General features: G+C 42.0%; 1 protein-coding gene across 1 annotated transcript in view; it reads left to right on the forward strand.

Annotated features, from left to right (window-relative positions):
* Nucleotides 1-701: 701 nt before the first annotated feature.
* The window catches only part of LOC108942571 (low-density lipoprotein receptor-related protein 6-like), a 34,555-nt gene continuing 19,527 nt past the window's right edge, over nucleotides 702-15,729 (forward strand). The window contains exons 1-4 of the mRNA XM_018765992.1: nucleotides 702-1,094; nucleotides 12,606-12,803; nucleotides 13,242-13,438; nucleotides 14,033-14,167. Of these exons, the coding sequence (XP_018621508.1) occupies nucleotides 12,610-12,803; nucleotides 13,242-13,438; nucleotides 14,033-14,167 (526 nt within the window). The 5' untranslated portion in view covers nucleotides 702-1,094; nucleotides 12,606-12,609. The remainder of the gene's footprint in view (nucleotides 1,095-12,605; nucleotides 12,804-13,241; nucleotides 13,439-14,032; nucleotides 14,168-15,729) is intronic.

The following is a 15,729-nucleotide window of genomic DNA, read 5'->3' on the forward strand; positions in this document are numbered from 1 at the left end:
CTCTGGGTGTAGTACCCTTGAGCAAGGCACTTTCCCTAATATTGCTCCTGTAAAATTACCCAGCTGTAAAAATAGGTAAATAATTGTAACCTTAACAGTGTAAGTTGTTTTGAAGAAAAGCATCAGCTAAATGAATAAATGTAAATGCTTGAATGCCAAGGAAGCTGTTATTTGGGTCTAACACATGTTAAGTGGAATGATTTGAATTTTAAATTCCCTCCATCTGCATGACATTCTGATGTGAATCACCTTCCAGCTGTAGTGTGTACTGACACGAATCCCTGGTTTGGTCTTCTCCAGCACTTTTTTTTTTTTTTTTTTTTTAAAGAAAAAAAAAAAAAAAACATGTGTTGAGCTGCATTTTAGATCATTGTTCCCAGGGACTGCAGACACACAGTAATACTTTATGCATGGTGACTACTTCTGCCTAATCTAACCATGTGCTTAAAGTGAGGAGATGTTTCTACAGGTTTGAGGGCAACTAAGCATGAGTGAACAGCATTCTAGTGCTGGTGTGTAAATGGTGGCTTGTGTAGTGGGAGGAGTTACCCTGTAGGTAGCAGGCAATGAATCCTGTTTTTGCATATGAGTTTTATCTATTGAAGTGTTTTTCTATTTGTTTTAAGGCTACTTGCACTTTTGATCTGCACTATGTGTTTGTGATATGTTTATATTGCCATGTTTTTTCTCCATCCTCCAGGCACGCCACTGCTGCTGTATGCAAACCGGCGGGACTTACGGTTGGTGGATGCAGCGCAGAGCAAGGGCAATGCTACGGTGGTGGTGAGCGGCCTGGAGGATGCGGCAGCCGTGGACTTCGTCTTTGACCATGGTCTCATCTATTGGAGCGATGTCAGTGAGGAGGCCATCAAGTGCATCTCCCTGAACCAATCGGCTGGCCCCCCCATAACAGTGGTATCAGGCTTGGCCTCACCTGATGGTCTGGCCTGCGATTGGCTTGGAGCCAAGCTTTACTGGACCGACTCAGAGACCAACCGCATTGAGGTGGCAGAACTTGATGGGTCTTTACGCAAAGTGCTCTTCTGGCAGGACTTGGACCAGCCAAGGGCTATAGCCCTAGATCCAGCGAGAGGGTGAGTCAGTGTTTCTCTGATAGAATAGTCTGTCTTGTTTGGGTTGCGTGAGAAAAAATTCAACTTCTGTTGGCTCTGGCCAGATTGGGTTTCAAACTGCTCAGGGAGCTCTTTGGGGAAAGTGCCTAATCTCAGTCCTGAACAAAGACCTCTTTTCCCCCTCCCTAGGAAAGGGGCGGACATGTGAGTTGTTGTATTCGGTTCCATGTAAGGGGAGTCTGCAGTGCATTCGTGCAGCGGCACCTTCGGAATGCTTTATATCAGCGTGTGATTATAAAGGCATCTGCTCCCCAAGGAAGGGCAACAAACAGGTCATGGTGTGATCTCTCAGTGAGAGGCTAATCACTCTTCTGCTTGCTTTGTGGTTTACTTAAGGTCAGCGCACTTCAGTCTGTTGTATAAATTGGAGTCTTTGTTTAGCCTGGCTTTCTGATTGCAACTGCTGTTCTGTGTACCCAAGAACAAGGGATCAGTTTTTAAGTGCTATGATTTTTTTCTGGTTGACCATAAGACTTGAGTAGTAGAAATTTAAATGGCATTGTTTCACATTTATTTACTCCTCAAGCTGTTACTTGGAAAAAAAAAAAATTTTCCCCTCTCTTCCTTGGTTCAGTGTAATTCATGCTTTTCTTGTAAAGTCTGGATGTTACGGTAATATAATAAACATCTGCTGTCATCTGCATTTGGTGTCTCAGAAAATGTTGTCTATTGATCACTCAAGGGAACCATTACTGTCAGTCTCTTACACAGTTGATCTCTCTGCATAACATAGATTTTGACTTGCTTGTTGAAGTTGAATTTTGAATCTCATATTCCATTACCATTATGATTACAGTTGCACCTTTTTGTTGAACACCTTTTCCCTAAAGCTCCATTTTTCTCAACATGATAAAAATTGAAATGAGCACTCTTGGCCAAATGATACCACAAATGCTCTCTATAAAGACCTGAAAGGTTTTAATTGAGGGAGAAAATACCTGCAGGAAATGGGACAACCGAGGCAGTGAGACACTTATGGATATGAGGTACCCACAGCCTCTAATGCAAGCAATGCTGCTGTCCCTTGTTTAGTGGTTTTACTTTGCTCTAGTGTACAAAGGGATGGGGGTAGGAATCTGCTGGCATGCAGAGTATCACCTTTCAGAAGTCTGTTTTAGTGGCATTTACTGCAGGATGTAAATAACTTTCAGAATAGCATCTTATTTTCCTGAATGGTCAAGTTTAATCACTTGAACAAAATGCACTCATTTTCCTTTAAACTCAGCTGTCAAAGTGAAAAAATTTCACACAATTAAAATTTCCTGAAAGGTACATTGGTAGGGTCCTCAAGAATTGAGATCAATTATGTGGTGAACCCTTTCTTGTACTGTTGTTTTTCTGTCACGCAGTGGGAATTCCCTCTGTACCAATATGCCATTGCTATCCTTGATCACTTGTCACGATCGGATACTGTGTACCTGGAGAATTACTCAGGGTGATGGTATGTGTGCAAGTTAAATGGCTCACATTTCCTCTTTAGTGTGAATGATGGCAGAATGCTGTGGATAGAGGACCTTTACATCTTAACATCTTCATAGTACATGTCTCCCTAGCCATATATTTGGCAGCCATTCCTTACGTGCACCTGCCCAGGTTTAATCCGCTGTGGACCCCAGTATTTCTCTGAGTTTCATGGGTTTGCAGGCATTGATCCACATGTGAAGAGTAGCTCTTCTGGATAATATTATTGCCTGCTGAATTTAATTCATTAATACAACTGAGAATTGGCGTGAATCCAGAAATATAACCAAAATAATACGTACCTGACAAACTGAATAGTTTGATGTCCAAGGCTTAGCTTGGAGCTACTTATTCCTCTCAAAGAAACCAGTAATATTAATGCATTTACCTAGAATACCAAGCAAGAGCCCCCCTTCATAGACACAGTTGATATACCAGTAGGTTTACAGGATCATTGGTAGTGGTGTTACTTTGCAACACATATGAAATAGAAGACAAGCTGTCAAGTTTCTGTCCATTAAGAAATCTAAAACCTTTAGGACCCTTCCTTCAATTTGTGCTAGTGTGTATTGATTTTAAATCACTGCAAGTGTCCCACCAGTCACATTTATGATGGGAATATGATTACATATATTGATACCTTTCGCTATTCATCATGAAAGCCTTTAGGTTCTCCACCACTTTTTTTTGACATTTTTCACTTCCTCTACTTTTTTTTTTTTTTTCCTACTGCTACATATGTATTTTCCTGCACATTTTCATCAGTATCAATATTTATAGTCATCTCTCAAAGTACTTGTGGAATGTTTTTAGCAGTCATCTGCTTCCAGTCTGTGTCTTTCTTGCCTTCATTTGTGTGACAATTTGGAGGGCCAAAAGTGTGCCTGCTGCTGGACGAAGACAGAGTCTGTCTCTTGTCATTCCCTGGGAAACCGATGCGTTTCGCATGTATAATGAAGTGAAAAATGCACTCGTTTGCCGGATCACAGTTAAGCTGTGACGCTGCCATATGTGCTTGTGATGCCCAACCTGAGGTGTAAGTTTGCCTCCAACTGCTGTGCTAAGTGGGAGGAGCCTGGAAAGGATCTGGCTTCCCCTGCTGAATGTCTGTTGCTTTTACTGTCAGAACACAGCTCAGTAAGTGATACTTTATTTATGGAGCACTAACAATGGTGTGGCAGAAGTTCTTTTCATTGTGGTGGAAACTTTGTGTCTGCCTGTTTGTGGGGCACGTGTGTTTAGGAGTTTCCCCTCAGGTTAGTTATATCTGTTGTTGTTTACATGGCAAAATAATGAACAGAGCTGTAGGTTGAAATGTCATATACAGCAAATAGGAGTATAAAGGTCCTGTGTCCTGTTTATGTGGTTCTGAATAAAGGAGCCTGTGTGCATGTGACTATGCAACCAAAATTTACCTTAATAGTGTGAACTTCAGAACAGGGTCCTGAAGTGAACATCCAAGTGTTTGTTTAATTTTGCTATCTGCTGACAAAAAATGCAATTTAGGTGCAGGTTTGTTGGGGACTGGGGAACCAGACACTACTGTGTGGAGGGTCTTACTGGCCTCCCATGTGTCATTGACTTTGTTGGAAGCATGGTCCCATCATGCCATGCGATAGCCCCTGGTGGCACAAGTGCCCTTTGTTTCTGTCAACAGCGTAATGTCAGGGTCCAGGGGTCTAGGACAGGTGGTCTTTACCATGGAGGAAATAATCCCCTCTTCTCTTTTGTTTGTATTCAAATGGAATAAAAGCACTGTATTGCTTTACAAAATGTTCAATTTCTTCCTGTACTTTTTTCCTTTTCTTTTTTTATCATTCTTGCATACAAATATTCATTTAGAATGTGCTCCCTAGAGATGAACTCAGTCCACCGGTAACAAGCATATTTCTTTTAACTTCTATTGGTTGTGTGTAAGGTCTTAGCTTTTTTTCACCCCAGGGAGCCCCTGGCTTCTATGCTATTTATAAACTTGGTCCAGCAGTTTTTGTGTCCCACCCATGTTGGCACAGGCCACCAGTCCTAATCCACTCATCCCAAGTTGAGACAACTGTCCAGTGTATTATGGTTGTGACTCTGCTTACACTGTTGCTACATTTTTTTTTTTTTTTAAGAAGCATGCAAATGAATCTCAGGGGTATTAGTTACTGCTTCCTTTGAGCAGATCTGAGAGGGTTCCCAGCTGCGCAAAACTTCAGCCTGTGTTTTTATTATTTTTTGGAATTTCATCTGAAACCTGAGGATGAGAACTTGATGCATTTCCATGACTTTATACCCCCCTCTTTCAGTCTTACGCTCACCACCTGCTGTGTACATGGAAGCCACCAATTAGCCCTCCATGTGAATTAAAAAAGCCAAACTTATTGTATAGCTTCACAGCATAAGTCATTTGCTGGTATTTTCAGAACTTATGCATTTTGACACCCAGTTGGGAGGAATGATGCTGGGTGGGCATTGTCTGAAGTGTCATTTTCTTCTCAGTGGTCCAGAGTATGCTGTAAATTTCCATGAGCAGCACTCCCCCTCCCCTTAGCCTGTATACTGTGCCCAGCAGTGCCTGGCCATGCTCAGGCTCAAGGTGATGTCTGTCCCATGCGAGTCTGCTCCCCTTTGAAGTCCTGCCACAGGCAAACAACTGCAAGAGATATGGGCCAGACTTGCGTGAACAGCTACCCCCTGGGCGAGTAACTTGTCTACCTGTGTGAAGGAGAGGAAAGAGGTGGGCATGGAACGTACCTTTAGCAGACAGCGCTTGTTACAAATGACACTTCTTGGCTATCAGTGATGACTTCTTTACAAAATTCTAAGGAATTAGTTGTACGCTTTATAAATATAAACTGATTATCTGCAGACCTCAGTCTGAGGAGTTGGAAAGCATGCTGCAAAAATGAGTTTACATGTACTGAGACAAATGATGCTATTACAAAGAACCTTGGTTGTAAAGCAATACTATATATGTTAGCCATTAGGAAACTCTAGAGGAAAAAGACTACAAAAGCATCTCTTTTGGTTAGCTTGTTCTAATCTCAATGTATGAAAAGCTGAAGATGAACACAAGTGGCCATTGCACACTTAACTGCCAGCTGTCCTATAGTGTATTTCCTACAAATCTGAACATTGACTGATAAAATGTAGTTGACTTATTTTTGGGGTTACTATTCAGCAAAACCTGAATTCCGTAGGTTTGTCTTAAGGTATTCAGGATCTCGCTTAGTGCTGGTAGTAGTGGGGGTGGATGCTGCAGATTGGGACTGGTCCATGTCCTGCACTTCTTGTCACCCGTTGCCATCAAATTACGCATCTCGTCCATCACTAGAGAGATGTGGGAATTAGCATTTTAATTCTCTAGGGCTTTGATAAAAGCTGCTCATAATGTATTCATAGGTTTTATTTTAATTACACCCCATACTTTGGACCATGGCAGGTTGGGGGAGCGATTATGGTAGAGGGGGATGTCTCTGAACATTCTGCGCAGGCATCCGGACAGGTCTTGGTTCCTGGCAGAGCATAGAGGAGCCAGCGCTTGGCCTACAGCCCTGTAATTACTCCATTGTGTGAATGCATTAGGAAGCTTTTTAATTATCACCCCCCCCACTTCTGTGTTACAAGTCTAATGCATGAACTCTGCATGAAAATTAGTGCTGGTGTAGACAAAATCGACAATTTCTCAGTGAAGATTGTTTTCTGTTATTACTGTGGACCTAGTTCCACATAAGTACAGAGTTCCAAGGCATTGATTCATCTGAAATGTATTTTTTTCTTTAACCTAAGTTGCCTTTTACTTTTATGGTTTTATAGTCAGATGAAAAATGTATGCGAGATGATCATGTTTTTGATTTTCTTACTCTGAAAACAAACCAGTCCCCTCCACCCCACAGCTATTTGTGTGGCTGTGTAAATAGCTGACTGATGGCTTGTTTAGTACTAGAACCTTAACAAACCACAAAGCCTTACATTTTTTCATCCCAATCCAAACATAACATGTCGTTTTTGTCATATCTGAGACAATGGAAAGAACTCGCAAGTAAATCTGAAACTTGTAGCCTTGGTGTTCATAAGCCCTGGTCAGGCCAAGTGAAACCAGCTGAGCTGTATGAGATGGATCACCAAGTGTTGTTGCATAGCTACTGCATTCCATTTTCCCTGCCTCTCTATAATAGAACATTGAGCATGTCTGTTTTGTCAGTTGGTCAAATGGTTACTTGAAGTTTTCGCTTTATTTCAAGTGAGCTTTGGTCATACAAATAAATGAATGCGGGGTTGAATTACTGGGTGCTATAGCATTACCACTATGAGAAATATGGAGCCAGTATCCTGGTGGTCACATCAACAGTGGAGGATGCTTGCAAAGCTGAAAGTGTATGTGAAGCACAGAGACTCATGGAAGCTTTAGTTTGTGTGGCTGGTCACGTCGGTTCTAATGGAAAGCCCCCAGATCATCCTGCAGGGGCCAAAAGATTACAACCTGTTTGATTCCCTAAGATTTAACAGTAAAATGTCCTCTTAAATTTAACAGCCTGTCTTAATAGCAGCGCATCCCTGACAGAAAGCACAGGGGTTCTTCACGGAAGTCTAAATCCCTTTGTCATCCCACCTCAGTAGCCTAATCTTCTGTGGTGATTTTTCTTGTTATTGCTGGTGATTGTCTGTACAGTTTTCTCTCCAAGAGAAAATCTCTCTAATGACCTAAATGCTGAACTTGTGTGGCACCAGAGAAGCTGATTAATGCCTTTGGCTTTGCTCTCCATAGAAGAGGGGCATAGGGCTGGAGGGGGCAATGGGTAGGCATTGCTGGAGGGGGCAATGGGTAGGCATTTGCAACGTCTCAGGCCATGGGTAGCTTAGCGTGGCACAGCAGGTGGGGGTTTACCTTATAGTACGGCAGTCTTTTGAAAGCCTGATCCACGACTCCTTTCCCCTTTATTTTGGTTCCAAGGCTTTCTAGAGGGAGATGCACATTGTATCTGATTGCTTCCTGTTTAAACAGTCCTGGAAGATATGTACATGGATTAAGAGCCAAGGCCTGTCAGTGGTGCCCTTTCCGTACTAATAGGACTTGATGGGAGTTCATAGTGCAAGTGTGCCATATCATTGCTATTCCCAGCTCTTACCTGGACAAGCTACATTGCATGCAGCAGGATGTACCTCCACTCTTACAAGGGTGTTTGTATGCACACCTGCCAACGGATGGCTCTGTGACTCCTTGAATTTGTACCATTATGATTTTGACATGTGCTTATTGGAACTGTGTGATATACTGGATCAAGGACTGGTAGCCTGTTTTACAGAAGGGTTTTGAAAAATGTTGGTATTGTAAAACTTTTGTAATGAGAGGTCACACTGCACAGATGGCTAAACTGTGTGCAACACCACTAGGTGATGGGCTCACCTGTTGCTATGTTCCCATTTACCTTGGATCTCTCCATTTTGGATTTATTTTATAGCAGTTCAATAAAACCCAGTTTTTCAACTGATTCTCACACACTGTAGTGTGTAAATTTGAGGGCAATGTTGAGATTTTAATCCCTGAATTAAGCACAAACATGGTTAAAGTGTAAATAATGAACATTGCTTGCTAGTAACATACAAAACTAAAGTGTTAAAATACTGCTCTGTAGGCCTTCTGACAAAAGCAGTTTATAAGGAAGGGCAAGATATTTTTAACTAAAGTATGTGGTACATAAATGATACATGAGGGCTCATGTGTTTTGTGATTGTGTTCCCGGAGAAATGAAATCAGTTTAACGAATGCCGTTATAACCCTAACGTGGCCTCTGGACACGCTGCAGCTTGTCTTATTCACAGTCAAAGGCCACAAAGGAGGGCATTTTCTGCCTTCATTTTGCTTTCACAATTTTCCTGGTTTATGCCGTCTTATTATGGCTTTGCACGTCGTGCATAATTCAACACTGCTGCAGAAAGGTGTTTTGTTGCTTATTCTAAGATATTTACTGTGTTCAACCAATGCCTGCATACCCCAATTGTAGCTTTACTGTGTTCATTCTGTAACACTTTTACTATCATAGTGAAGAGTAACTAACTAGCAACTTTCAGATTGCAACTTCATGTCCTTGCCAGCTTTCTTATTCTGAGTATCCATTTGTTGGATCCTTTAAATATATGGCAGTCATAAAAATAATGAAACCTTGGTTTCTTGGCCACGCCTATAGTGATACCCATGTGAATTGACCCTGGAACAAGCTTATGCCATGGTCTGATGCAAATGTAGGGCAGTGGGTTATCAGTACATTTTTATACTTTGTCAAAGCCAATTTTGAAATACTGCAAAAAGCCTGCAGTGATTGAGTATCTTTGAAAAGGAAATTTTTTGAAAGATTTGAGCTTGGTTTGTATAGCATGTGCTAAATTTACATGCACATGATGAGGACAGCTAAGTGCTCTTGTGCAGTTGCAGAGAAAGTTTTTGAGAACTGCAAAATTAGTCTCATTAACAGTCCCACCCCAGCTGGATGCAACCCCACCCTTGTCCTTCTGAACCCCCCAGTGTGATTCTGTTCAGAAGTCCTTCTCCAACACTGACCTCTCTTAACCTCTGGTAATGACAGCCTCTAGCATGCCCTTGTCTTAGCTGATGGAATACTTGTACAAGAGAGTGGGGCTGCGTGGCCGTGGCACTGTTCTGTGCTTGTTCCCCTCAGATTTCACCCTCTCACGTTCAACCAGTTTACACCCCTCTTGTCTCTGCACTGGCTCCACCACACTCCACTGCCTGGCTTGTGTAACCAAACCACTTTCCACTGCATTCCCAGACTCGCTGTGTCAGGCACACAGTGTTTACAGGCTCATCAGAACCCATGCCTTAAAAGTCCGTTGTTTGTTTATACTTTTGGTTTGTACTTCTCACCTTCTTGGCACACAGTCTCTGTTTGCATGGCTCTCGCTCCCATTATCTGACCAGCTCTATGTGAATTTTAGCACAGAAGTTTAAAACAAAGTGGTATGAGTTTTATTGTGATGCATATCTTTTGTTGCTGTGATGTATGTAGCACAGCAGGGTTTATGTAACTGACCAGATCTGCAGAGGTGTATTTGTTTTTCCATTTTCTTTTGCATTTGTTGCACGTTTCTTCTAAGATGACTGGACCTGTTCTGTGAAAATTATAAAACAAGATGAGAGATAAGACCCACTGGTAGCTGTTTAACTGAAATGTTTTGTCTTTTATGGTGCTTATGGGGTCAGCAGACTCCACCTCAGTACAGCCAAATGTGCAGCTGTAACCATGTCTGTGCCCTGATAATTATAGCAAGGCTGTTATGCTAATTAGTGGTGTTCATACACTGTTATTTTCTGTCTGGAGGGCAGTTCCCTCTCTGTAAACACCTCTTCATTCATATTGTACATGTTCCTGGTTGCCACATAGAAGATACTGAGGATTAGCCAGACTAGGTAACCAGTATTTCTGGCTTTTAAACCTTCTGAGAAGTCTTGTATTTTTGTTTTTTATTTCAGTAAGTTCACTGGGTTATGGTTGAGACTCATATAAGGATATGTTGTTAGTATACTAACATCCTAAAGTATTAACAGTACACTCTGGTTTCCATCCAGTGTTGCCTTTGAACAAAGTGTTCAAAAATGTGCCAAATCACTTGTCAATGTAATCCAGTTCTACTTGTAAAGAAACCCACAATTGCCCAGAGGGAGGGAGACATGGAGCAGATCATTGTCTTTCATACAAATGTGTGAATGTCCTGTTTGACAAAACACCCACCCCCACCCCAGTGCCTGAGGACCAATCAGCACATGGGACTTACCCCTTCACCACCTCCCAGCGTGGGGGGGGGTCATTGCATATGTCCTGTCGTACTTGATGTATTTTGTCCATGGCGGTTGAGTAGGGGGTGGCTGTGTTGCTAGGGGAGGAGGCACTCCAGCTGTTTGGGGTGTCAGAGGCCAATTTTGGGAAACAAAAGCATCCATTAGCACAGGACTCCTGTGGCTGCTCTCTTCTTTTGTGTTCATGCAAAATCACAGGATATATCACCCTGACAAATCACTCCACTCCTTCTCTCTCCTTCCAAACAAATATTTTCCTTTGTAAAGGCACCTTCCTGTACAGTTTCACTTTCTCCAGAAAATCATCAGGGAATATCTCAGGGCTCTTACTTTAATAGTAGTTCATAAGTGTTCACCATGATTAGAAGATGAGTTCTGAGAGCTTCACAAATCTCATCAGTGGATGGGTGCCTCTTGCTTGCAGGAGAACCATGCAGTCAAGATGGGATGGAGTCTGGGTTTGTGCTACAGAAGGTGGTACAAGAACAGGTCAGCATTATAGATGTTCTTGATTTGGTCTTGCTATGAGACTAGTGTTCCGCCAATATATGTATTGTAAAATAATTCAGCAGAGCAGAAACTCTCTGTGACATACAGTGCTATTGGCTGTGTTTGGCATTGCCATTAGATTTGTGGAAATGTGGTGACACAGAGCAGGTAGAGAGAGAGACCCCTCCTCCACTACGTTTTACATTTTCTGTGTTATTGCTTTCCTGAGTCAGATTGAATACCGTATACTACGAATACAAAATAAGTTAAAAATACAAAAAAATGACAGAGAAAGAGGGAAAGCAGTCCACTGTGTTAATTGAAAGTGATTCTTAACATGTGCCTTGTTCAGCCTGGATTTAAAGGTAGCCAGGAATGTAGTGTGGGTGATTTTGAGGGGCCTGTTAGAGACCACAGTGAGACGAAGGTTGTAAGGTAGGGAACAGAGTGACTTATAGAAAGAGCTTTATAGAAAAACACACAGGTTTCAAAGTCAAAGACCCAAGTCATGCTGCCACATATTGGCTGTTAACATGCTTTAAGCACAGTGTTGATTGCTTTTACAGTATAATGTATCAGGTTAATATATGTTTCATATTGAAAACATGTCTGTTTATAGTTTTGGTATTTTTCCCCTCAGTTGATTACACTATGAAAGACAAAATTTTTCTCATAAATTTGGATGAGTTAATTGTGCCATCATAAGGTAGGTAGTAGTTATCAATGGCCGCATGCCTACTACAAGGTCAAGGTGGTCTGGATTCTGTTTTAGTTTATGAAGCAGGAAAAGCCTTGCATGGGATACCAGTCCATCTCAGAGCAATCACACACATTCATTCACACACTAGGGGCAATTTGGAGTTACCAATTCACTTGAAACACGTTTGGTTTGTGGGGGGAAGCCAGACCACCTAGAGGAGACATGTAAACACAATGAGTATTTAAACTTCACACGGATTGAGGTGTAATGAAACCACAGCCCAGGAATTGTTAGGTAGCGCTACTACCTGCTGTGTGACCATTTATGCTTATAAGACTATATATAATTTTTGTAAAATATATAGTATTATAAATTGGCTGGAATTAATGTATCAGATTAATATGAATAATATGCAACTTTACGCAGCAATATTTTCAAAATTGAAAAACCCCTTTTCAGTTAAAAAGCTGCAAACTTTTCAAGTATAAAAATCATGGCAGTTTGCATTTGTCTTATTCCTTTCCTCCTGTTCTAGATTTCCTTAAATGATATGGCTTTCCTTTCAATCACTGATCAAGGACATCGTTTCCACTGGTGACCCTTTGTATGCAAGAACAGAAAATGGCAGGGCAGATCTTCATATTACTGCCGTAGCTCTAATGTCAATGAAAAGTGGATGAAGGAGGTTGTGATCACCTGTGGCTTGGCATTTGCAAAACAAGAGCCTGCTGGCTCCCTGTGCTGTGCTTCTAGTGCTACAATGTTGAATTGGTTGCATTGTGTCCCTTTTGTCCATAAGCTGTATCCACCCCATGCTGTGGGGAGCCAGCTGGTGATCAGAAGAAAGGGCAAAAGCCCTGTACTTTCTGTGGCTGAACTTTGGTGTCCTTGCAGCCCTGTGGGCAGCTCTACCACATAGTATGCCCCTTGGAGTTTTCCACTGTATTTATAACTAATAATACCAGTACTTCATTGTTTTCTGTTTTAAATTGATCTGATTTACATTCGTTTCCATTTCTTTCTGAAGGTACATGTACTGGACAGACTGGGGGGAAATTCCGAAAATTGAACGGGCGGGAATGGATGGGTCAAGTCGATCAATAATCGTGGACAGCGAAATCTACTGGCCAAACGGACTGACGCTGGACTACACCGAGCTTAAGCTTTACTGGGCAGATGCAAAGTATAATTTCATTCACCGATCCAGTCTGGATGGCAGCTTGCGGTATGCTTCCCCTCACCACTTTTCTGCTGCCTCTTAGTCTTGGAACATTCCGTGTAATTTTCGTCAGGTCTTATCTCAGGATACTATTGTCAATGCAAATTTATACATTCATAAAGACTAAAGTACTTTAACTGTCAATCGATTCATCTCTAATCTGCACTCAGTAAGGAAGCATGCTGTAACATTCTATCTTTCTGCACGTTTTGTGTGACTTGTTTCATTTTCAGTTTAAATGGCTCGCAATGGAAGTATAATTTATAATAATAGCTTTGTCATCGGTCTGGTGAAATTCACATTAAGAGCCATTGATTGACAGATTGGTTTCATTCCCAGGTTCAAAAATGCTTTTGTAACATGTTGCCTTGTGTTCCAGTATTAATGCTCATAAACTGACCATTATAAAAGCAAAAGATAAAATGCCTTCTCTGTGTCTGTCAGGGAGGTGGTAGTGAAGGGCTCGCTCCCACACCCCTTCGCCCTCACTCTCTACCAGGACACACTCTTCTGGACAGATTGGAACACCCACTCAATCCATTCCTGCAACAAGAAGACAGGCGAGGACCGGCAGGAGGTCCACACCAACATCTTCTCCCCCATGGACCTCCATGTGTATAGCGAGGACCGGCAGCCGCTTGGTATGATCAAGGCCATGCTTATGTCCATGTTGGAGGAATATGCGTGGCACAGTGTGAAAATATCAGAGCTTTTCGAGATGAGCCTTTAAGGTTTCTCCTCCAAGACGTGTGTTTTTAATCCCCCCCCCCCATTTCCCTTAATCGTTTCCTCTTTTTTCACGTCTCTAGAAACAATGCACAAGTGTTTCTGGGATTTGTTTTGTAATGGTATTATTCTTTAGAAGTGATTACTGCAAAATTGCCTTTTTTGGTTCTCTGGCACTGGAAACAATAGCTGCTCTGTTTCTTCCTCTGGTAGAATGCAGAAAATGTCTAATGCTTAAGTGAGAGCCCAGGAGTTGCTCTGACTGCCCAGGCTTAAATTATTGCATCAGGTTACACTGCACTTCCATCAGGTGACTGGATGGCCTTTTGTTGATGGTGTTGCTTCATACATGCTTTACTGCGTTAGATCCTTTAGTGCGGGCTTCTTGGGGTTCGTAGCAGGGTCAAATAACTTTTAAGAAACATCTTGTGTACCTGAGTGATTGAGCTCATAGTTTGTGTTCAGGGCTGTGCCATTGCTTTAACATCTCACCTGATTTGTGTCTGAAGCCCTGATGAACCCATGTACGTTGAAGAACGGCAACTGCTCCCACCTATGCCTGCTCTCACCCACAAAACCCTTTTACCAGTGTGCCTGCCCCACTGGCGTGCAGCTACTGGAAGATGGTCGGACCTGTCGGGAGGGTAAGTTTGAAAGACCACACTGCAGATTACCCTGCATGGAGACAGCACTTACTTTCTCAATGATACATATGGCTGCATGGTTTAAGTGCTTTATACTGTCTATTAGCTTAACAGGGCTGAATGGGGTTCCATTAGTTTTCACCCACGTATGCAATTTGATGTGCTAATGCAGGTAAAGGAACTTGTTCACAGTAAAGAAAAAAAAATCCTCAAGGGTTTTCCCCAGAATTTGAAGCAGTGGCTCTTTAAAAGACAGTCCTGATCCTCAGTACTTGTGCAGAGATCAGTCAACCTCTGACCTAATTGCTGTTATGAAATCCTAAAACACATGCATTTGGTAAGTGAGCTTTGTGGAGGAGGAAGACTTTGGGGTGACTTTTGAGAGTGATCAATTTTCAGCACAGTCTGTAATGGAACATCTCAGTATGTTCCCCTCCCCACTTTTTCTTCCTCTTTTGCTTTTTGTGCTTGTAATTTATCTATCAGATCTGTGGCATTGGATGTCCACTTTTAAGGACATGAACATTAGCAGCCTCTGTTGAAGGAAAAGTATTGAACGTTTGCCGTTTCGTCCTTGGTGGCATGGTGGTGCAGCGGGTTTGGCCTGTGCCTGCTCTCTGGTGGGTCTGGGGTTCGAGTCCCGCTTGGGGTGCTCTGCGATGGACTGGCGTCCTGTCCTGGGTGTGTCCCTTCCCCCTCTAGCCTTGCGCCCTGTATTGCCAGGTTAGGCTCCGGCTTGCCGCGACCCCACCTGGGATAAGCGGCTTCAGTTAGTATGTGTGTTTCATGCTTTATTGCAGGCACTGGATGATGCGTGGTGGATAGAATTACATAGCTGTCCACACGCATCATCTGTCATTTCTGAATGATAGCATCACAATTTACATTTACATACGTATTTTTTCAGTTTGCGGGTGCTTTTCAACAAAGTAACATACATCTCAGAAATTTCTGGGATAAAGTTCAATTACCTTTTTTTTTTTTTTGTTGCTGTAAAATTTAAGATGAAAGAAATTATGTCCAAGTAAATGTCATCAGAATATTGTAAAGGTGCTGTAACTATTAGCTTTCATTAATGTTAGAAAATTTAAGATCTCGATTATTCAAAGTATTCTTGTGGAAACCAACAGAAAACTGACTAGGTGTGCCACAGAATAGGATGTCCCACACTCCCATTTAGCCTTTTTTTCTAATATATTTTGCATACAGCTGGTTATTTTTACAGCATAAGATACGCAGTGTAACAGACAAATTTTAGCAAATACAGCTGTGGAGGATTTTTTTTTTGTTTTGTTTTTTGTAACCAAAATATTTGTAATGCAAGTAACCAGTGCATCAGTGTTTGCGGCCTTTTTCATTAACTGCCTTGTCTTTAAGAAACAATCTGAGACTCGGTTTTTTGGATGGATACCCCCTCCCCTTTTGTCTGTCTGGTGTTCATGACCGTTCCTGACACTCACTGACCTAGTAGTTGCCATGGAAACCTCCACTTCTTTCCACCTCTGATTTATGGCTTTGCTGTTTTTGTACTTTCTGGTTTGTTTCCTCAGACATGTAATGGA

The sequence above is a fragment of the Scleropages formosus genome, chromosome 5 (genome assembly GCF_900964775.1).
Source record: "Scleropages formosus chromosome 5, fSclFor1.1, whole genome shotgun sequence".
Classification (NCBI taxonomy): domain Eukaryota; kingdom Metazoa; phylum Chordata; class Actinopteri; order Osteoglossiformes; family Osteoglossidae; genus Scleropages; species Scleropages formosus.